The sequence below is a fragment of the Bufo bufo genome, chromosome 1 (assembly GCF_905171765.1).
Source record: "Bufo bufo chromosome 1, aBufBuf1.1, whole genome shotgun sequence".
In the NCBI taxonomy this organism is placed as follows: Eukaryota; Metazoa; Chordata; class Amphibia; order Anura; family Bufonidae; genus Bufo; species Bufo bufo.
In genome coordinates, this window is record NC_053389.1 from 713,547,232 (window position 1) to 713,571,508 (window position 24,277).

At 44.6% G+C, this 24,277-nt stretch overlaps 1 protein-coding gene across 1 annotated transcript; it reads left to right on the plus strand.

The window, feature by feature from the left end:
• Positions 1-1,528: 1,528 nt before the first annotated feature.
• LOC120986890 (protein kinase C delta type-like) lies at positions 1,529-13,867 on the plus strand. Its single transcript, XM_040415575.1, has 7 exons — positions 1,529-1,940; positions 6,479-6,759; positions 7,791-7,882; positions 10,816-11,017; positions 11,848-11,991; positions 12,299-12,424; positions 13,739-13,867. The coding sequence occupies exons 1-7, from the start codon at positions 1,529-1,531 to the stop codon at positions 13,865-13,867; spliced, it is 1,386 nt and encodes a 461-aa protein (XP_040271509.1).
• Positions 13,868-24,277: the final 10,410 nt, after the last annotated feature.

Genomic DNA, 24,277 nt, shown 5'->3' on the forward strand with positions numbered 1-24,277 from the left:
CATCCGTTGTCCGTTCCGCGGGCCAGCTAAAAAAATATAACATGTCCTATTCTTGTCCGCGCTTTGCAGACAAGAATAGGCATTTATATTGACGGCGAACCACAAAAAACAGCACGGTCGTGTGCATGAGTACTAAATGGAGACTTTTTGCCATGCAACTAATTGATTTTAACTATGAAGCTTTTGTTGCAGTCTGAAGCAATACTGTACATTGAGTTGCATTTGAAGAAGACCCATCACCGCTCCTGACATGTCTGTTTTAGTAACTACTTGCATTCCCCATGTAATAACAATTCTGGAGCATCTATTCTTATGACTCTATACAATGCCATTCCTTTAATATTCCCATCAGAAGTAATGAATGAATTGCTGGCAGTCTGCAGTGAAGCTCCAGATAGGTGTTACCAGTTGGTGGGGGGGGTCCTTGCATAGTCTGACTGTGGAAGCACTGATTGGATCGTGCAGGCCAGGAATCACACAACATAGAGTCACAAGAATAGATTTACCAGAATTGTTGTAACAAGGGAGATGCAAGTAGTGACTATATGTCAGGAGATGTGACAGGTCTTCCTTAATCTTGTGGACTGCAGCTGCCACTTGATAATTTCACTTAAAAGGGTTGCCCCATCTGGGACATCAATGAAATATCACTAGGATATGCCACCAATGTCTGATAGGAATTGGTCCCAGAGGTGGGACCTGCACCTATCTAGAAAACAGACCCTCCAAAGTGAGGGAGAGCATGCAAAGTGTGTTCGCCACCCATCACAAGGAGATTTAGAGAATAGCCGCTTTGCCATTTTCTGAAGTCCCATAGCAGTGAACGGAGGGTGACCACACATGCGCTGCTTCTCTCTGTTCACTCAGGTGTCCCATTCTAGAGAAAAGAGCGAGTCCTAGCAATATGCCATCAATGTTGCACATGGGAATTATGTAATAGGATTAGAAATGTGATGAAATGAATCAGTAGTTCTACAAAATGTTTCTGCTTAGCCCCAGCCTAACCGACAACTGTTCTTACTATTCCCCTGTCCATACCATTAGACTATATAGGGACACAACCCTTTGATGAGAAAGCTGAGTTTAGTTTTCAATTTCTTCACACATTTCCAGTAGGAATAACAGAGGAACGGCACAATGACAATGTTTATCAGAAAGACAGAATTCTTTCATAAATAGGGCACACGTTTCTCCTGCCATCTTTATAACGCAGATTATTGCTCCACCTTTGCAGCAGATTTCATTTCATAAAAGTTTCCAATATGTTCCTTAAAGATCACAGTAAAATGGAAACTTATATTTATTCTATCAAATGTAATAAATTTATTTTCAATAAATATTATGTTCAAAATAAGGATGGCAGAAATGGCTGAACGCTATTGGTCAGTCCTGCTCACATCACAACCATGTAACCAGGGCAACTGTGGTGCCCGCATCTGTATAGTAGGTGGCAGTTGGAAGTGGCAGTTAGAGTTGACTGGCGACGGAGGACATACCTGTATCTGCTGACCTGATGGAAAGCGCTACAATGGATTCGGAGGAAGAGAAGATTGTTATGAAGAGGAGAGGAGCGAAGAAAAGAAGAGGAATTCCTGACTCATCGGCTGATGAGCAGAAGGTGATGGAGAAAGAAGAGGAGACTCTCATCAGGAGGAAAGGAGGGAAGAAGAGACGGACCATCCTGACCCCAGTGGATGAAGAGAAGGAGACACCCAAGAGGAGCAAGAAGAGGAAGAAGAGAAGACCATCCAGCTCCTCCAAGAAGACGTCTCCTAAGGATCAGCTCATTCAAGTGAAAGAAGATGTGACTAAAGAGCCCAAATGTGCCAAGAAGAGAAAACTCATCCTTATCTCTTCAAAAGGAGCAAAGAAGTCCCTGATCAAGAAGGAGGATGACACCGTGAAGACAGAAGACCAGCAGAAGGACCAGAGAGTCTCAGGTAGATGCACACATACAGGAATACACAAGTTATACATCCTGGACACTTTGTTATAACTTTACATTAATCTGATCTGTAGCGCTGAGACCTGAGACAAGCAGAAGGAAGGGGATTCCACATTTACAGCTGGGGGGTTACTAGGGGTGGGGGAGGGGTGCTATCTGCCATGTACATTGGGAGCGACAGCAAGACATTCTGTCTTGGTCAGGGTATTTAGATACTAGCTAGAGAAGTATAATGGGAATTAGTCCGTATACCAGGGGCAGACTGGCCATAGACCCTACAGCAAAATTTCCCATGGGCTGATGTCCAAGGGGCCACCTGACCCCTCCTCATGGCTGCCAGCTGGGTATATAACAATCTCATACTCTTAGCAGTAAGTACCTGTATCATTGGTGATACAGTATTCGGTTCTGCAGGGGCGGTATCTTGTGTTGCATTATGGTAATGCTGCCCCTCCTACTTCTGGTGTCCCTGCATACTTATGTGGCCCCGCCTTCTGTCAATTCGAACCCTACTACAATATGGGGCCACTTTTAGTTTTTTTCCAGGGCCACTTTAAGTTCCCAGTCCGCCCCTGCCATATACAGCCCCAAGGTGACTTCTAATATTCTTAATAATGTATTCCAGAAAGTGCATTACTCCTTGTGGAACACCCTGCAGCTGCTGCAGAACTTCTTTTCTTTCGGACACTTTCACATGAAAAGTATTTGTCAGATCCGGGAAAAGAAAATACATAAGAAATGCAGAGTTTTCCATGATCCTTCCTCTCTGTGTAGGTTCCTCTCTGGGTTTAGTTTCCCATATACTGACCCCAATACTGACCTGAATATGTAAGTGGGAAAGAGCCCCCAGGTCTGCAGCATCTGAGCTGTTTAATGCTGTTCTGTAGCAGCTTTGACCCAAAACTGCATTTATTTAGGTGGTTTCAGGTCTTTAATTATTATGGGGTGAGTATTTACTCCGGGGTTTGTATTCAGGGGTCTGGTCTGCAAGTTTACAAACATTTTATTTATGTGTCATTCACTGTATAGTAAAAATGGCGTCATCTTTATCCCACAGGTCAGTACAGTCACAGAGATACTAAATGTACATCGTTTTTTGTGTTTACTACATGTACAAAATAAAATATTCTCAGACCCTGAACCTGTGCACTTATTCTGTGAATGGAGCGTGTAAGGCTTGTTTTTTGAAGACTGAGTTATAATTTTTATTGGTACCAAACATGCAACTTTTTGACCACTTTTTATTAATTTTTTTTGGAGGTGAAGTGACCAAAAAGCAGCAATTCTCGCATTGTGTATTTTTTTAAGGTGTTCACTGTATGGGATATTTCAATTGGTTAGAAGCTTACAGACATGGTGATACCAATAATAGTTTTGTTATAATTTGTATTTTTATATAATAAATAGAAAATAACTTTTTAAATATTTTTTTAAAATGTCATTAAACTTTTGATTAACCATGTCTTTGATAAAAAAAAAATGCAATAAGTGTATATTTATTGGTTTGCGCAAAAGTTACAGCGTTTACAAACTATGGTACAAAAATGTGAATTTCCACATTTTGAAGCAGCTCTGACTTTCTGAGCACCTGTCATGTTTCCTGAGGTTCTACAATGCCCAGACAGTAGAAACACCCCACAAATGACCCCATTTCGGAAAGTAGACACCCTAAGGTATTCGCTGATGGGCATAGTGAGTTCATGGAAGTTTTTATTTTTTGTCACAAGTTAGCGGAAAATGATTTTTTAATTTTTATTTTTTATTTTTTTCTTACAAAGTCTCATATTCCACTAACTTGTGACAAAAAATAAAATTTTACATAAACTCACCATACCCCTCACAGAATACCTTGGGGTGTCTTCTTTCCAAAATGGGGTCACTTGTGGGGAATTTATACTGCCCTGGCATTTTAGGGGACCTAAAGCGTGAGAAGGAGTTTGGAATCCAAATGCGTAAAAAATGCCCTGTGAAATCCTAAAAGTACTCTTTGGAAATTGGGCCCCTTTGCGCACCTAGGCTGCAAAAAAGTGTCACACATGTGACTCAGGGCGATACCACATGTGTGACACTTTTTTGCAGCCTAGGTGCGCAAAGGGGCCCAAATTCCAATGAGAATCTTTACGATTTCACAGGGCATTTTTTTACGCATTTGGATTCCAAACTACTTCTCACGCTTTAGGGCCCCTAAAATGCCAGGGCAGTATAAATACCCCACAAGTGACCCCATTTTGGAAAGAAGACACCCCAAGGTATTCCGTGAGGGGCATGGCGAGTTCCTAGAATATTTTTTTTTTTGCACAAGAGCGGAAAATGATTTTATTTTTATTTTTTTCTTACAAAGTCTCATATTCCACTAACTTGTGACAAAAAATAAAATTTTACATGAACTCGCCATGCCCCTCACAAAATACCTTGGGGTGTCTTCTTTCCAAAATGGGTTCACATGTGGGGTATTTATACTGCCCTGGCATTTTAGGGGCCCTAAAGCGTGAGAAGAAGTCTGGAATATAAATGTCTAAAAATCTTTACGCATTTGGATTCCGTGAGGGGTATGTTGAGTTTTTTTTTGTCACAAGTTAGTGGAATATGAAACTTTGTAAGAAAAAACAAAAAGAAAAAACTATTTCCGCTAACTTGTGCCAAAAAAAAAAATCTTCTATGAACTCGCTATGCCCCTCAAAAGTGATCTTTATAGCGCCGCAGCGATTTTACGGTGTTTTTGCAGTGATCAGAAAAAAAAAGATTCTGTCACTGCGGTGGGGCGGACTGAACGCAAGTGTGCGCACACGATCAGGCCTGATCGGGCGAACACTGCGTTTTTTGTAGAGCCTATAGAACATGTCCTATTCTTGTCCGCAAAATGCGGAAAGCACATTGCCGGTGTCCGTGTTTTGCGGATACGCGGTGTCCGTGTTTTGCGGATCCGTGGATCCGCAAAACACATACGGACGTCTGAATGGAGCCTTACAGGGGGGTGATCAATGACAGGGGGGTGATCAGGGAGTCTATATGGAGTGATCACCTCCCTGCCATTGATCACCCACCTGTAAGGCTCCATTCAGACGTCTGTATGTGTTTTGCGGATCCGTGGATCCGCGGATCCGCAAAACACATACGTACGTCTGAATGGAGCCTTACAGGGGGGTGATCAATGACAGGGGGGTGATCAGGGAGTCTAATATGGGGTGATCAGGGGTTAATAAGGGGTTAATACGTGACAGGGGGGGTGTAGTGTAGTGGTGTTTGGTGCTACATACAGAGCTGCCTGTGTCCTCTGGTGGTCGATCCAAGCAAAAGGGACCACTAGAGGACCAGGTAGCAGGTATATCAGACGCTGTTAACAAAACAGCGTCTAATATACCTTTTTGGGGTTAAAAAAATCGCATCTACAGCCTGCCAGCGAATGATCGCCGCTGGCAGGCTGTAGATCCACTCGTTTACCTCCCGATCCTGTGAACGCGCGCTCCTGTGTGCGAGCATTCACAGGAAATCTCGCGCCTCGCGAGATGACGCGCCGAAGCGTGAAGGAGGAACAAATCGACCGCCGCCGGAACGCAATCCTGCGTTAGGCGGTCCGGAGGCGGTTAAACATTTGACGCCCACTGTGTATGGAGTCTATACCCTCCTCTGCGATATATGACATACTGTATATATACAGTATGTGACATATCAGGAAGGGTTAAAGGGATTGGTTGACCTTAATATGTCATATTCATTTATATATGATAAAAAGTAAAGCACATTTCACATGCCATTAAAAATAATCCAGTGAAGAGTTATGATGACTTACATAGTATAGCGCCAACTGGTGTTCACAGTGTATAGCAACGTGCGCGTCCATCTACTGAGCTGAGGGCTGCTGGTCACACATGCTCACTCTCCCCAGAGCCAGGTCTCTGCATAGTGATCCTGTGTTCATGGCAGAACAGCCGATAGAAATAGCTTTCTGCATGGAAGAAGCCTTTTTATTAGCTCCTCTGCAGTGAACACAGGGAAGAAAGCCATGTCTTTCAGCTGCTCTGCAGTGAGCAGAGAGGAGCACTGTGAAGAGACCCGGCTATGAGGGGAGTGACTGACCTGTGACCAGCAGCACCCAGCTCAGTAGGTGCACATTAAACACCAGGTGGCGCCGTACTGTACAAGTAACTGTCAGAACTCTTCACTGGATTATTCAACATACATATGGTACATAGGCGACATGTAATTGTGGGACAACCCTTTAACCCCTAAACACAAAATCACGTGCATGTACATTATATGCATGAAGAGGTTGTAGTCTGAGTCTGTATTTATCTATGGGTGCTGGATGCCAATAAATAGAATAATATAGTCCCCCACCTGTCACCATTCCAAGTCTATGGGACTGCTGGAGAAAGCCCAGCTCTGTGTTTGGCAATGCAGATTCATTACTGTTGTCAACAATGGTCTATGAGAGTAACAGAAAGGGCCAAGACAATCGATGTGGTATTAATGCCTCAGATGAGAATATACCTTTAATTGTCTTCTCCTGTTTTTCTATTATTTCCCCCCCAGTTGAGGACAGTGGTGTTCGGCCAACCTGCTCTAGAAGCACAATCTCCGATAACATCAAGGAGAGATTAATATTCCATCATGTGCTCGGGGAGGGAAGTTATGGAAAGGTCATCTTGGCTGAGGACACTTCTAACCATCAGAAGTATGCTGTTAAGATCATCAGCAAGAGATCCATGCTTGCCGACTGTGAGGAGGCGGATGTGTTGGTGGAGCACCGAGTGTTACAGCTGGCATCTGGGAGCCCCTTCCTTGTCCACGCGGCCTTTGCATTTCAGACCAAGGTACACTACTGACAACTTCGCTTTTATCAAATGTCTCCACTCATAACCCAATCAGCAGAAAAGGGGCCAGCAGCAGTCGCTGGAGAACCCAAGACCCTTCACTGTAACACCTGACATAATGACTATCCATGTCAGAGCGAATGGGTCTGGTAGGATTGCAGGGGCCCCCAGTGATCAGAAAAATGGAGGTCCTTGAATCCCCATGTGAATGAAGAGGCAAGGTTGCATGAGTGACTGCCTCCACAGTAGCCGCACCACTGCCCCTGTTCTCAGGATTGTTGAGAGCTTCGGCAGATGGACCTCAGTGATCAGACACTTACTACTTATCCTGTGAATACAGATCCACTCACATGAACATGTCCGTTCTGCGGACTACAAACTGCCGAGCTGCAAAACATGAACACCAGCTGTGTGCACCTCACTTTGTGGGGGGGAACCCACTAACTTCAATGGGTCCTCGAATCCATAAGATATGACCAAAGAGGGGACATCTTCTATCTTTTGAGGCGTGATCACACAAACCCAGATGCACACGGAAAGGCCAATGTCCATGTTTTGCGGATCCGTGGTTTGGGAAAATATTCCCTTGTACTCCAAAATATACAATACTTTTTGTATCAAGTCCTCATAGTTTGTAGTATCTCTTACTTGCAGTTATGAATGATCCTTCATTGTTTCTCCTCGCCATGTCATGGACACACGGACACTCGGATCATTAGAGTACGGTTATCAGGTCTGTGTCTAGTAAAGTGCTGAGCACCATGTCTCGATCACAGGACCAGGACAGATTTATAGCAGATGGAGGAAGGCAGTGAAGGTTTCTATTCATAACTGCAAGCAGAGATCATAACTGAGAACCTGATACAGAAAGATTATAAAGCTGTATAATCTTTCACTATATACAAAGAATAACCGTTACTTAATGAAACTGGAATATCCCTTCAAGGATTACAGAAGCCGCTGCTATATTCTGTACAGTAAATGTGTAAATGTGATCTGATGGATCAGTAATGGCGTCTTCTATGTCACAGATGCTTGTTCTACTTGGGCTGGAATACATGAGCTGCGGGGACCTTGATCAATTCCTGAGGATGAAGGGGCGGCTTGACATCCCCAGTGCAAGGTAAGGCTGGATACAAAACCTCAGCTAAAGGCCTCATGCACATGGCCGTATTCCGCGGCCGAGAGCGGTCCGTGGTAACCCGGCCGGGATTCCTGCTGACATTGGTTGCTATGACGCCGTTCGCTTCATGCCGCCGCTGCACTACAGTAATACACTGGTATAGATCATACGAGGGTATTACTGTAGTGCAGCGGCAGCATGAAGCGCACGGCCAAACGGTCAGAAGATGCCATGAAATGTTAGATACAGCGTCCTGCCTCATGTACATCACACTGATGAGATCTGCTCCCCCGTTTCTTCTCTACCAAAGAAGGATTGAAGAAATGTTCCTCAGGAAATGTTAGGGAATGTTTCCCCTCTTCCTTGGGCTGTGATCCCCCATCTGATATTAAAAGACATACAGGAGAACAGATCTCCCCTGTGTGATGTGAAGGAACCTTAGGCCTCTTTCACACAGGCTTTGAGAGAATAGGTGCGGGTGCGTTGCGGGAACATGCGCGATTTTTGTAATGCATTTTGTAATGCGTTTTGCACTCGCGTGAGAAAAATCGCGCATGTTTGGTACCCAAACCCGAACTTCTTCACAGAAGTTTGGGCTTGGGATCGGTGTTCTGTAGATTGTATTATTTTCCCTTATAACATGGTTATAAGGGAAAATAATAGCATTCTGAATACAGAATGCATAGTAAAATAGCGCTGGAGGGGTTAAAAAAATAAAATAAAATTAAACTCACCTTAGGCTACTTTCACACTAGCGTTCCGCTTGTGAGTTCCAGTTGAAGGCTCTCACAAGTGGCCCCGAACGCATCCGTACAGCCTCAATGCATTCTGAGTGAATGCGGTTCCGCTCAGAATGCCTCAGTCTGGCACCGTTTGACCTCCATTCCGCTCAGCAGGCGGACACCCGAATGCAGCTTGCAGCGTTCGGGTGTCCGCCTGGCCGTGCAGACACCAGACGGATCCGCTCCGAACGCAAGTGTGAAAGTAGCCTTAGTCCACTTGATCGCGCAGCCCGGCTTCTCTTCTGTCTCCTTCTTTGCTGATTGCAGGAAAAGGACCTGTGGTCACGTCACTCCGGTCATCACATGGTCCATCACATGACCCATCACCATGGTAAAAGATCATGTGATGGATCATGTGATGACCGGAATGACGTCACCACAGGTCCTTTTCCTGCAATCAGCAAAGAAGGAGACAGAAGAGAAGCCAGGCTGCGCGATCAAGTGGACTAAGGTGAGTTTAATTTTTAATTTTTTTTAAATTAACCCCTCCAGCGCTATTTTACTATGCATTCTGTAATCAGAATCCTATTATTTTCCCTTATAACCATGTTATAAGGGAAAATAATAATGATCGGGTCTCCATCCTGATCGTCTCCTAGCAACCGTGCGTGAAAATCGCACCGCATCCGCACTTGCTTGCGGATGCCTGTGATTTTTATGCAACCCCATTCATTTCTATGGGGCCTGCGTTACGTGAAAAACGCACAAAAAGGAGCATGCTGCGATTTTCACGCAACGCACAAGTGATGCGTGAAAATCACAGCTCGTGTGCACAGCCCCATAGAAATGAATGGATCATGATTCAGTGCGGGTTCAACACATCGCATCCGCGCGGAATACTCGCCCGTGTGAAAGGGGCCTTAGGCTACTTTCAGACTCGCGTTTGGTGCGGATCCGTCATGGATCTGCACAGACGGATCTGTTCAGATAATACAACCGTCTGCATCCGTTCAGAACGGATCCGTTTGTATTATCTGTAACATGGCCAAAACAGATCCGTCTTGAACACCATTGAAAGTCAATGGAGGACGGATCCGTTTTCTATTGTGCCAGATTGTGTCATAGAAAACAGATCCGTCCCTATTGACTTACATTGTGTGTCAGAACGGATCCGTTTGGCTCAGTTTCATCAGACGGACACCAAAGCGCTGCAAGCAGCGTTTTGGTGTCCGCCTCCAAGGCGGAATGGAGACGGAACGGAGGCAAACTGATGCATTCTGAGCGGATCCTTTTCCATTCAGAATGCATTAGGGCAAATCCGTTTTGGACCGCTTGTGAGAGCCCTGAACGGATCTCACAAATGGAAAGCCAAAGCGCCAGAATGATAGTAGTTTTAGGCCCCATTTACACGTCCGCAATTTCGTTCCGCATTTTGTGGAACGGAATTGCGGACCTATTCATTTTAAATGGGGCTGCACGATGTGCGGCCCGTCTCCGGAAATGCGGATCCGCACTTCCGGGTCCGCATTTCTGTTCCCGAAAAAAAATAGAACATGTCCTATTCTTGCCCACAATTGCGGACAAGAATAGGCATATTCTATTAGTGCCGGTGATGTGCGGTCCGCAAAATGCGGAACGCACATTGCCGCTCTCCGTGTTTTGCGGGTCCACGGATCCGTAAAACACGTTACGGACGTGTGAATGGAGCCTTAATCACATTCCCAGGTATTAGAGGGGTTCTCCAGGAATGGTCAATGGTCACAAGCAACTTGTCCTAGAATGTGACTAGAACTGGTTTCCTCCAATAGTAGAGCTGCTTAAGGCGGTGAGGGTAGCGTCCTCACTATACACTGAGCCCTGCTCCTGACTGCACTTTACATTGGTGAGTGTTCCTGTCAGGGTCATAGGATGGATCTATTACTGTGTGTTGTAGACCAGGATCCTGTATATATGATATGCCGTCAGGCCTGAGCAGAGGGCAACCCGTCCTAGTCAGGTTGGTTCTGGCCATTAACAATCATTCCTGGAGACACCCTTTAATAGCAATCCATGTGATTTTAAGCCCCCATACAGCCCTGGCCATAAGAAATTGTCTCATCAGTGGAAAGTGATGACATTGATTTTTGACTCTTATTCCAGTGACTGGTAAGAATGTCTAACAGTCTTCTGTGTTATCCTCGCATTATATTCATTTAATTACTTTTCTGACAGATTCTATGCCGCTGAGCTCGTGTGTGGCATCCAATTTCTCCATTCGAAGGGAATCATCCACAGAGACCTCAAGCCCGAGAACATCCTGGTGGCTGAGACGGGCCATATTAAGATCACGGATTTCGGTCTCGCACTTGAGAACATGCTTGGAGACCGCACAGCCACCGAATATGCTGGAACAAAAGGCTTTGTGGCTCCTGAGGTGAGAAAAAGGGAGTTTTCTCATTTCCACCATTCCATTTGTATTAAAGGGGTTTTCCAGGTTTGGAATATCGGTCGCATATTCTCAGCTTCAGCCATTAATATCACATTGGTGGAGGTCCGACTCTTGGCACCCCCACCTATTACCTGTTTGAAGGGTCCTCATTGATGGTCTGAGCTCTACCTCATTGATTACTGCACGCCACCTACCTGATGCCGGCTACTGCAGCTTCTTCTCATTGACGTGAACGGGACAAGGCTGCAATAACCTGCAGGTAGCGCCTGGCCCTTCATACAGCTGATTGGTGGGGATGTCGAGAGTCAGACCCCAACTGATCTGATACTGATGGCCTATTCTGAAGAAAGATAATGAATATTCTGAATCCCTTGAATGATGGTAATTCTTATTTTTAATCATTTATTTTCTCATCATTATGTATTGATGAATGCCTCCTGTTCTGGACCCGGCCAATTCTGGAAATTAAATTTTTCAATTTCTCTTCCTTGCCTTCTTAGGGCCATACTTTTTAATGCCAATGTATTGAGAAACTGTAAAAAAAAAAATATTTATGGAGAAGAAAAAGAAAACTTTTACGGCGTTCACTATGCAGTAAAATTACTTATTCTGCAAATCAGTTATTGTCAGGGGAAGCTCAGTGTGGCCATTCAATTCCACTGCAGTGGGTGCTGGTGGAGAAACCTAATATTTGAATGTGCCTGTTCCAATAAATAAACCACCATGTAGCACTTGATCACACTGAGCCTGTAAAAGTGAGATTTCCTCTGTCACCTTCATATGCCGTGTAGTCACTCTTCTCTCCTTTCTGGCAGATGCTGGCTGGGAAGGAGTATGGCGTCGGAGTGGACTGGTATTCATTTGGTGTCATCTTAAATGAAATTATCACCAGTGAGTGCACTTACAATCCTGCACTGTTTGACAAAACACGCTCCGGCGCTAAAGACATCATTAAAAAGGTCAGTATGTTCCTACATGACACTACTGTACTGTATACAATGTTACATGACAACCTGTGATAGGAGAGATCTCCCACTACGATGCCCCATAGTGCACCATGATCTCATTCGCCACGGTAGTGTTAAGGGGCAAACGTTAGGGGAAATTTTTCAAAACAAGCACAAGGGAAAAGTGGAGAATTTGCCAATAGAAACCAATTAGATTGCTTATTTCATTTCCCATATATGTAAGATCTGGAGTCTGATTGGTCATTGTGTTCAGACGTCGTTATAGTGACTAAGTTATAATTACAATCCTCATTTTCAGCTCCTCCAGAAACATCCTGCCAAGCGCTTAGGAGTCCACGGGAACATCCGAGGCCATCATTTCTTCCAGCATATTGACTGGGTCTCTGTGGAAGCCCTTCGGATGGCCCCACCACACATCCCTGTAGTAAGTAAATGAAGAAAAGCTCTTCCCTGGTCTAGATACACTTTATATACTGTATATGATTCTCAATGTCAGGGGCTTGATAGGGGGACATGTTGGCAGATGGTAAAGAGGGGTGCAGCCGTCACAGGACATGGTAGTTTGGTGACTGGGCCACTGAACTCCAAATCCAGGAATGCATGTCACCATACAGAGCTTTTATGTATGACTTATTGGAGAAGAGCAACAAAAAATGTCTAATAGGACAGCACCACTTACTTGAAAACATTCAAGAGACTCTGCGGCGGTGCTCGTGGCGTCAGGTCTCGGCCTCAGAGACCCCCAATATACCAGCAAAGATGAAGAAGGTCACGGCACTCCAGAAGCAAATTCAATGTGTTTTAATCCACCAAATGTACAGCAGCAACGTTTCGACAACAGTCTTTTTCAAGCTACATATGTAGCTTGAAAAAGACTGTTGTCGAAACGTTGCTGCTGTACATTTGGTGGATTAAAACACATTGAATTTGCTTCTGGAGTGCCGTGACCTTCTTCATCTTTGCTTAGTGGAGAAGAGCACCACAACCCACATGAGGATGTAGAGGAAGAGAAATACTACTGAATTAAAATGTCAGGTTCTGGACAGTGCTTGAGGTCCTGATCTGACACATATATCCTCCATGATGTTCAATTATTCTTTATGCAGATTTTACTAGGATTGCCTCAACATGATAACTTCTGTCCATACTTCCTAGTAGGGTATGTACATGCCATAGAGAGGGGCCAGATATTTTTATTCGATGACCTACAATATCTATATACAGGTCATCAGTTTCTGGTGGGAGTACCACACTATGGAAAGCCGGCTGATCAGCTATTTGAGAAGGCACCGGCGCTGGCTAAATCACTGTGGCCTTCTTCCAGCCGAAGTCAATATCGGCAGAATACAAACCGATCCTAATCAGAACCAGAGGGCAGAAACCAGGGAGTCACATCAAGTACAAAAGGGGTCAGGCAAAGAGTAAACTTTAACCAGGCAGAGGTCAGAATCACATAGGACAGAAAATAAATGAAGCAGGGTAGGATGGTAAAATACCAATCACAGGCAACCTGTGGTCAGCAGGCTGCCCATTTAAGTAGGCTGTTATTCCTGGTCACATGACACTTCCAGCGTCACGTGATGATGATGTCAGTGTGCTGGACGTGCGCTTATGATGGAGGATGGGTACATAAGGTGATCATATTACATGTGATAATACTACCAGCAGAAGCTTCATATCAGGTCTGTGACGACTTGTGATGATCATATCCTCATTTTCATCTATTTTTTTCTTATAGCCATCTACACCTCAACGCTGTGCCAAGCGATTCAACCTGGGCATAATGGAGGCAGCAGCGGCCAAGAAGGGACCTTTACCATCTAAACATCAGGCCATTTTCAGAGGGTTTTCATTTGTCACCCGGTAAACCCTCCACCCGCTCTAATGTCATCAGAGCAATATGTCCTCCTGAGCTCCTGGAGACGGACAGAAGAACAGACCCAGGTATATAGCTGGAAATAAGTGGTGTTCCTATACAGCTGTATGAAATTCCTAATGATTCAAGATTTATGTTGCCCCAAATGTGTAGCTTCAGTTTCATGAGCATTAAATGATTGTGTAAAATCCCTCATCTTCACATGAGCTCTCAGTCTTCATATATTATACCACATCTTGTGGTATCTGTATTGATTCATCCTGTCATATATCCTACAGTGTGAAGACCATGAAGAACTATGACAACAGGACCTGCGATTGGCACTGGGCTGAAGAAAAATAACATCTGGAAGATACTTGATGAGAGAGGACACTGGTCCTGGATCTCACAGATCAACGCTGGATGACTGTGGGTATGTATACGGGCATTTGATCCAGGGACTATATTCCCACTGCCATATTTGCAGTCAGGAAGGAGTGTTTTTCCCCTTAGATCAGGACAGATTGGCAAATGTCATAAAGGGTTTTTTCTCACCTTCCTGTGGATCAACACAGTTGCCCTTCCCCGAATTCAGCCATTCCCCTAATCAAAAGTACAATTCGGACCACCTTTTGTGGACAGATTAGGCCTTGTTCACATCAGCATTCAGCCTTTCCGTTCTCCTGCTCCATTATAGGAGCAGGAGAACGGAAAGGACGGATTCGGCTCATAACTGAGCCGAGCGGAGCCTACGGACCTCATAGACCCCCATAGACTATAATGGGGTCCGTTAGGTTTCTGCTCAGAAGATGATTTTGGAGCGGAGACAAAATCATCTTCTGAGCGGAAACCTAACGGACCCCATTATAGTCTATGGGGGTCTATGAGGTCCGTAGGCTTCGCTCGGCTCAGTTATGAGCCGAATCCGTCCTTTCCGTTCTCCTGCTCCTATAACGGAGCAGGAGAACGGAAAGGCTGAATGCTGATGTGAACATAGCCTTATTTAGTAATTGATTCAGGGACTAATCTGACTGCCATGCGTGGAGTCGGGAAGGAATTTTCCCTCATGTGAAGCTGATGGCTGAGGCTCAGTGAGGTTTTTTCGCCTTCCTCTGGATTAATAATATCTGATCCAGGGAAATAGTCTGACTGCCCTAAGCGGAGTCGGGAAGGAATTTTTCCCCCTACAGGGGGTTTTTTCGCCTTCCCCTGAATCAATAAAAGTCAATGGATCTAACATATCCTTGACTTTGATTTGGTATTTACACCAAATCATCTGTCCCATCATTAATAAAATTATAAATGAAATAAAATTCTCTATTCCCCCCTATGTTGTTGTGTGCCTGGTTTTATTTCCACTGACGAGCCATGTGCTGCTCAGGGCTGTATTTCACTAGTCTCCTCATATGATTACATATTAAGTTTCTGCTCTACTTTCTGTAAGTAAAAAGAGAACATAAGAGTTCATGGTAAAAAAGATTAATATTGAATATTAATCTACATTCAGCAGGGGCGTACACAAAAATCATTGGGCCCCATAGCAAGATTCAGAATTGGGCCCCCTAACTCCGCCCATTACCCACCCGGCTCCTCCCCTGTCACACCCATTTGCTAATAAGTAAAGAAACACAATCTATAAATAACCTTTTGAAACGGTTACGGATAAATCTTTTTTTTTTTATTAGAGGGAACTGCATTCCTCCGCCTTCACTCAAAGGTGCCGCGATCAGCATTGATCGTGGCACCTGGGGGGTTAAATGATGGGGGTGGTGCACTGTCCAGAGACATTACATCCTATGTGACCGATATCAGCCGCTCCTCTTATAACGCTCCAGTACTGATATAACCTCCAGAGACATTACATCCTATGTGACCGATATCAGTCGCTCCTCTTATAACGCTCCAGTGCTGATATAACCTCCAGAGACATTACATCCTATGTGACCGATATCAGCCGCTCCTCTTATAACGCTCCAGTACTGATATAACCTCCAGAGACATTACATCCTATGTGACTGATATCAGCCGCTCCTCTTATAACGCTCCAGTACTGATATAACCTCCAGAGACATTACATCCTATGTGACCGATATCAGCCGCTCCTCTTATAACGCTCCAGTACTGATATAACCTCCAGAGACATTACATCCTATGTGACTGATATCAGCCGCTCCTCTTATAACGCTCCAGTGCTGATATAACCTCCAGAGACATTACATCCTATGTGACCGATATCAGCCGCTCCTCTTATAACGCTCCAGTACTGATATAACCTCCAGAGACATTACATCCTATGTGACCGATATCAGCTGCTCCTCTCATAACGCTCCAGTACTGACATAACCTCCAGAGACATTACATCCTATGTGACCGATATCAGCCGCTCCTCTTATAACGCTCCAGTGCTGATATAACCTCCAGAGACATTACATCCTATGTGACTGATATCAGCCGCTCCTCTCATAACGCTCCAGTACTGATATAACCTCCAGAGACATTACATCCTATGTGACTGATATCAGCCGCTCCTCTCATAACGCTCCAGTACTGATATAACCTCCAGAGACATTACATCCTATGTGACTGATATCAGCCGCTCCTCTTATAACGCTCCAGTACTGATATAACCTCCAGAGACATTACATCCTATGTGACCGATATCAGCCGCTCCTCTTATAACGCTCCAGTACTGATATAACCTCCAGAGACATTACATCCTATGTGACCGATATCAGCCGCTCCTCTTATAACGCTCCAGTGCTGATATAACCTCCAGAGACATTACATCCTATGTGACCGATATCAGCCGCTCCTCTTATAACGCTCCAGTGCTGATATAACCTCCAGAGACATTACATCCTATGTGACTGATATCAGCCGCTCCTCTCATAACGCTCCAGTACTGATATAACCTCCAGAGACATTACATCCTATGTGACTGATATCAGCCGCTCCTCTCATAACGCTCCAGTACTGATATAACCTCCAGAGACATTACATCCTATGTGACTGATATCAGCCGCTCCTCTTATAACGCTCCAGTACTGATATAACCTCCAGAGACATTACATCCTATGTGACCGATATCAGCCGCTCCTCTTATAACGCTCCAGTACTGATATAACCTCCAGAGACATTACATCCTATGTGACCGATATCAGCCGCTCCTCTTATAACGCTCCAGTGCTGATATAACCTCCAGAGACATTACATCCTATGTGACCGATATCAGCCGCTCCTCTTATAACGCTCCAGTACTGATATAACCTCCAGAGACATTACATCCTATGTGACTGATATCAGCCGCTCCTCTTATAACGCTCCAGTGCTGATATAACCTCCAGAGACATTACATCCTATGTGACTGATATCAGCCGCCCATTTGGACAAATTAGCGTCTTTTTTCGTGTGCTACTGATATCTAAAACTTCGTGTGCTACTGATATCTTTTTATTAAAATACTTTAACAATATACTGGAAAGAGTTAACATTCCCAGTGATTCAGCGATAGACTGGCCATCGGGAGTACCGGGAGAATCCCGGTGGGCCGATCGAATTATGGGCCGGCCAGGGCCGCCAATCGGGGGCCCTGGCCGCACGACCCCCCTGCACGCACAGTACACTCAGCGGCGGCATCACTACCAGGCGGGGGCGGGGCGGTTATCAGCGAGGCCCTGATAGACTGAAGAGAGATGTTAGCCCCGCCCCCGGCTCAGCTGAATAGATGGATGTGAGCCCCGCCTCCTGCTTCGCCCTCCAGCGCAGCTGAATGAATGTGAGCCCCTCCCCCACTGCTGCTCCGCCCCCCGTTTAGCAGAATGGATGGCTGTGAGCACCGCCACCACCCCTCCTGCCGCTCCGCCCCCGGCTCTGCTGAATGGATGGATGTGAGCCACGCCTCTCTTGTTTCCCCGCCCCTCTATTTGCTCCGCCCCCGGCTCTGCTGAATGGATGTATGTGAGCCCCGCCCCTCTATTTGCTCCGCCCCCGGCTCTGATGAATGGATGGATGTGAGCCCCGCCCCTCTATTTGCTCCGCTGAATGGATGGATGTGAGCCCCGCCCCTTTATTTGCTCCGCCCCCGGTGGGCCGGTCAGTGGGCCGGTCTGGCTGAAGTCCAGGGCCACTTTATTGTCCCAGTCCATCCCTGCAGTGATTGCAGATCACCTCCTTAACTTGGTAGTCTGCTGTTGTTTTAGTCTTTCACAGCAGCATGCTAGCTAGTCACTACAGCTTTAGTCTATTGCCACCTTGATCAGTTGCCTGTATTCCTGCATTCACTGTATTGCTGTGCTAGCTAGTATTTCCTCCTCTCAATCCAAGTTTTAGATATCAGTAGCACATGAAAAAAGACGCTAATTGGTCCAAATGGACCGCTATGTGTATACCAATAAAGTATTCGTCGTACATGTGCTAGGAGGTTTATGATTCTACAATAGTGTTGATATCAGCCACTCCTCTTATAACGCTCCAGTGCTGATATAACCTCCAGACATTACATCCTATGTGACTGATATCAGCCGCTCCTCTTATAACGCTCCAGTGCTGATATAACCTCCAGAAACATTACAACATACATTGGGGGATGAGGCTGGAAAAATTGGGAAAATTTGAAATGCCACTGATGAAGGGGGGGGGGGGGGTCACTGGGAGACATAACTTCTTGCTCTGCATGAAGTATAGGTGAGATAGTCAGTGGGCAGAGGTCTGTGAGGGGCTGGAACAACAGGGGGACACAAGATGTGCAGGGGCAGCAGCTTCAGATTTCTAACTTCCCTCCCACAGTAACTTACCCCATTGCTGCTGTGTAGGAGGACCAGTGAGGGACTGAACTTTATACTGGAGGCACAGTGACACAGGAGGTCAGAGAGAGCAGGGCCTCCATTATCTCCTGCTGCTGCCTCGGCTCCTCTGGCTCCGCCCCCTCCTCACACATGAAGGAATATCACACTGCAGAGAGGAGGAGGGGGGGGGGGCTGTCTGCTCATGTCGGGTCGGTGAAGTTTACTTTGGAGAAAGGAACAAGCCCTGCAAGGTACTGTGCTGTCCCTTTCACCAAAGTAAAACTAAATGCAGTCCAGCAGCAGAGAAGAGCGGGTGGTGGTAGCTGGGAGCCGGCCCTTGCTTCCATGCACTTTGGGCCCCCCCCTCCCACGGGCCCCATAGCAGCTGCGTGGTCTGCCTATACTGGCAGTACGCCATTGACATTCAGCAATTTCATAACTGAGGACGTTAGCTTACAAGATAAAAACGTAATACATAGCAGCAGAACTACTGCAGAATATGCTACAATTTCTATTTTGTACTTAGTAAAGAGAGACTTCTTTTATTTCTGGCCTGATTCCGTGAACCACAATTTCACTGAACCGATCCCCAGGGTAAATGGCATGAGGGAGCACACCATCACACATCATCTCCTCAGGGCCACTACCACTACCTTCCTCTGCATGGCTCTTCAGGGGCTCGCTGCACATGCCTGTCTGCTGCTGCCACATTGAGGTCTGGCCTACAGTAAATTCTGCAATCAGTACACAGTCTGGTGTAAACGCTGCAATCAGTACACAGTCTGGTGTAAACGCTATGGTCAGTTAGTGATCAGTCTGATGTAAATGCTGTAGTCAGTCCTCTATCTGTTGTAAATGCTACTGTAGGTCAGTCCATAGTCTGGTGTAAATGCTGCTGTCAATCAGTCCACAGGCTGGTAAAAATTCTGTGGTCAGCTGCCAACTGCACTTGAACTATCCCAGGAGGTAGTGGTCTAGTAGCTCCCCTGCAGCAAAGTCCAGATCCATGTACAGGGATTAAAGGGTGAAAAGTTTAGTTTATTCCATATATTAAATGTGCATTTAGAAGTTGTTCATGAGACATCTTAATATGTGGTCCAAAGAAGAGTAAAAGAAACCATCATTAGGCTGGGGGAAAAAAAACATTTAAAAAAAACTTATTAGAGAGACAGTGGCCAAATCAGCAATGTGGTGCATTTCTAAAATGAAGGGAACCAATGGGAAGCTCAGCAACATCAAAAAATTTGGAATAGCGCAAAAGTCAGCTAAAGTGGACAACTGCAAAATTCTTTCCTTCATACAGAAAAAACCCTCACAACATCTAACCAAGTCAAGAACATTCTCAGGTAGGTAGCGCATCATTGTCAAAGTCTACAATTAAAAGACAACTTCATAAATCTAGAGGTTTTATCTCAATATGCAAACCACTGCTAACACTCAAGAACAGAAAGGCCAGGTGAAACTTTACTAGAAAATATCTAAACAAGCTGCCAAGTTCTAGAATAGGGATGCTCAACCTGCAGCCCTCCAGCAGATCCCAGCATGCCCCAATAGCTGTAGGCTGTCCAGGCATACTGGGAGTTGTAGTTTTGTAACAGCTGGAAGGCTGCAGGTTGGACATCCCTGTTTTAGAACAGTATTTTGACAAATGAAATCAAGATTAAAGCTAGGGCTACACGGCGACCCTGTTTGCACGACAGATGTTGCAGCCAGGATTGTAGAGAAGCAGTAATCCCATAGAAATAAATGGGATTGCCACGGCAGGCGTAAGAAATCCAACACTGCTAAATGGGTTTCCCCTGTTATGTTCCCATCATTCTGCTACAAGTTAAAGGGATTGTCAGAGTTAAAAAAGATAAAGGGCATGGAAGTTGTTAAAACAATAATCTAAATTATTTACACTGTTCCAAACTGTTCCATTCTAACGCTGGTGCTGTGATCCTCGTCTGGGCGATTTAATTTTTTTAAATTTGTTTTCTGCTTGTGATGAATTTAAAAAAAGCCTATGGGGAGAATTCATTAAGACTGCCTCATTTTATGTGCAAGTTTTTTTTGTTTTGTTTTTAAATCTTATTTTTGTTTAACCCTTTCATAACCAAAGGTCATTGATGCCCCAGTGTCCAGGTCAAAATTTACAAATCTGACATGCGTCACCTTATGTGGTAATAGCTTTCGAACACTTTTATTTATCCAAGCCATTCTGAGATTGTTTTCTCGTGACACATTGTACTTCATGACAGTCATAAATTTGAGTCAATATATTTCACCTTTATTTATGAAAAAATCCCAAATTTACCAAAAATTTTGAAAAATTCGCAATTTTCTACATTTCAATTTCTCTGCAGCTAAAACAGAAAGTGATACCTCATAAAATATTTATTACTTAACATTCCCCATATGTCTACTTTATGTTTGCATCATTTTGGAAATGTCATTTTATTTTTTTAGGACGTTAGAAGGCTTAGAAGTTTAGAAGCAATTCTTAAAATTTTAAAGAAAATTTCCAAAACCCACTTTTTAAGGACCAGTTCAGGTCTGAAGTCACTTTGTGGGGCCTACATAGTGGATACCCCCCATAAATGACCCCATTGTAGAAACTACACCCCTCAAGTTACTCAAAACTGATTTTGCTAATTTTGTTAACCCTTTAGGTGTTCCACAAGAATTAAAGGAAAATGGAGATGAAATTTCTAAATTTCACTTTTTTGGCAGATTTTCTATTTTATTAATTTTTTTTCTTTAACACATTGTGTTAGTGTCTCCATAGTCTGAGAGCCATAGCTTTTTATTTTTTAAGCGATTGTCTTAAATAGGGTATCATTTTTTGCGGGATGAGGTGATGGTTTGATTGGTACTATTTTGGGGCGTATACTCCTTTTTGATCGCTTGGTGTTGAACTTTTTGTGATGTAAGGTGACAAAAATGGCTTTTTTTTACACTGTTTTTATTTTTATTTTTTTAGGGTGTTTATTGGACGTATGTGATATATTTATAGAGACGGTCGTTACGGATGCGGTGATACCTAATATGTGTGCTTTTTGTTTTGTTTTTTAATTTTTTATAGGAAAAGGCTATTTATTTTTTTAATTTACTTTTTTTTTTTTTTTATACTTTTATTATTTTCCTCCTTGGATCTTTAAGATTCAGTGGGGCTGATGGCTGTACTATACTTTGCAATGCTCTTGCATTGCAAAGTATAATACTACCAGATTTCCTGTAGGTGGCAACACCGGACGCCTTTGCAAAGCGTCCGGTTGCAGCGCAGCAGCCCCGATGGTGGAGAGAGGGAGCCCCCTTCCTCTATTAACCCCATGGATGCCGCTGCCGCAGCATCTAAGGGGTTACAGCAGAGTGTCAGCATAGAACTGACACTCGCTGCTTATGGCGGCGGCTCCATTCCTGAGCCGCCGCCATCAAACACAGCAGGGGGACCGCATCGGGGGCAGCGGGAACAGATGGGGGCAGGATGAATGTATTGGGCGGGGAGGGGGCGGACCGCATCAGGGGCACGATACATGGATGGGGGGGCGGGGACCGCATCAGGGGCAGGCAGAGGCAGGGCTCACAGTGGTCGTGGGGAGTTGGAGGCACACAGGAAGGGGTCACTGATCGGGGGCTTCAGGACACAACGTGATTTCAGGCTCTGATCTGCATTTTAACACTGCTGCGATCCGATTGGTTAGTCTGCACAGACTAACCAATCGGATCGATTGCCGGCAAGGGACCACTCTGATTGGTCCCTTGCCGGCATTACTGCACTGTATGCTGTCTGTGACAGCAGCAGTGCAGGGGCAGAAGCTTTAATCCAAGCGTTTTGCAGCACTTGGATTAAAGAGCTGGCTTGACGTTTATACACTTGCTAGCTGCACGGGGCATGTGAAAATAGCACGTATATAAACGGATTGCAGTCGTGAAGGGGTTAAAGAATAGATTGCAAAACAAAAGAAGACAAGTAGTCAATAGGCATACAATTTCTACAAATAATGTTTCCCCTACAGTAAGTACAGCAAATGCTGCAGCACTAATAGTAAAATGTCTGCTTAAGAGGAAATCAAGTACCGTAGATACAAGATCTCATAATTACATATATATACACCATAAACCTCAGCAGACCAAATTGAAAGGAACAAAATAACAAAACATATGCGCAAAGATATATAGAAGAAAAGTTTAAGAAAAAGGGGGGGGGGTGGGAAAAGAGGGAACTAGGGGAAGGATGGGGAAAGTGACCTCAACATTTCCTTACTTGTTCAGCCAATGCAAGAAACGAGGATCAGTCTTATAGGTGGTCCAATGCAACCTTCTTCTACCTTATATAGTCTAGTATGATCCTCACTTTTAGGACTTCCATATGGTGAATATGGGTCAGTTCAGACATCAACCAGTAATCAAAGGGACCACCGCAGATTTCCATTTTCTAGGTATCACCATGCGGGCTGCTGCTAAATAAAAATGATGTAGAAGCCCTTTATTACAGCTAGAAATGAAGCCTGGTAGGAGGGACAAAAGTTCAACTTTAGCTAGAAATGAAGCCTGGTAGGAGGGACAAAAGTACAACTTGGGGTGAGGGTATTAGAGTAAATTGCATGACTAGGGAATAGGTATTAAAGACCCCAAGCCAAAACGGCTGAAGTACAGGACAAGACCACCATATGTGAGTCGTAATCCCAGTTGCTGAATTACAACACCAGCATAAGTCAGTAACGTCAGGTTAACATGTATAGAGAAGATCTGGACAATGATACCAGCAAGACACTATTTTGAAGTTATTTTCCTGTGTAGGGTTCGCCACTGAGGTTTTATAAATGAAAAGTAAAATTTTGTCAATCAGCATCAGGGAGGAAGATAGTTAAGTCTTGTTCCCAAACCTTTACAAATGGAAGGGAGGGGAGATCTAATTTGGACATGAGAAGCTTATATAATCACTGATATCACTTGTGAGGGAGTGGTGGTCTGTAAGAGCAAAAACTCAAAGTCTATATGCGAAGCAGGAAAAATCTGTACTACGGGTTGAGTGTTACAAAGTCTCGCAATTATGCATATTCAATCCAAGAAAGAGTCCTCTGTGGGCAGGCCTATTGAAGGGTTTCAAAGCTAGGTAAAGAGTCCCTACGAGCCACCACCTTTGCCAACTTGACACCCCCTGCAGAGGACCAAGATGAAAAGGTCGACGAATGAAGTCCCAGTAAAGGTAGGATTGTCGAAGAGGGGAGTCATCATTCCTGGTCTATGGGAAAGATTTTTCCTAACTAACTAATAGTCTTTCCCACAAGGTGAGGAGATAAGTCAAAATAGGGAAGTATAATAAGGGAGATCTATGATCCGGCAATAACCGAAGTAGTATTCTTTTCAATATTTATTTATTGTAACTTATATAGCGCTGACATATTCCGCCGCACTTTACAGACATTAGCATTAAGCTGTCCCCAATGGAGCTCACAATCTAAATTCCGCTTCAGTATGTCTTTTGAGTGTGGGAAGAAACCGGAGTACCAGGAGGAAGCCCATGCAAACACGGGGGAGGACATACAAACTCCATACAGATGTTGTCCTTAGTCGGATTTGAACCTATCCACCCATTGTTAGCAAGTGCTGTGATGGAACCAATCTATCATCTGGAGAAAAATAGAGGCCTGAT

What these genes read in the sequence shown, in the direction of transcription:
- LOC120986890 (XM_040415575.1), top strand. Translation starts at nt 1,529, where the DNA reads ATGGATTCGGAGGAAGAGAAGATTGTTATGAAGAGGAGAGGAGCGAAG. An exon ending in CTTGACATCCCCAGTGCAAG is followed by an intron (nt 7,883 to 10,815) that starts GTAAGGCTGGAT and finishes CTTTTCTGACAG; the next exon opens with ATTCTATGCCGCTGAGCTCG. An exon ending in CCCCACCACACATCCCTGTA is followed by an intron (nt 12,425 to 13,738) that starts GTAAGTAAATGA and finishes TTTTTCTTATAG; the next exon opens with CCATCTACACCTCAACGCTG.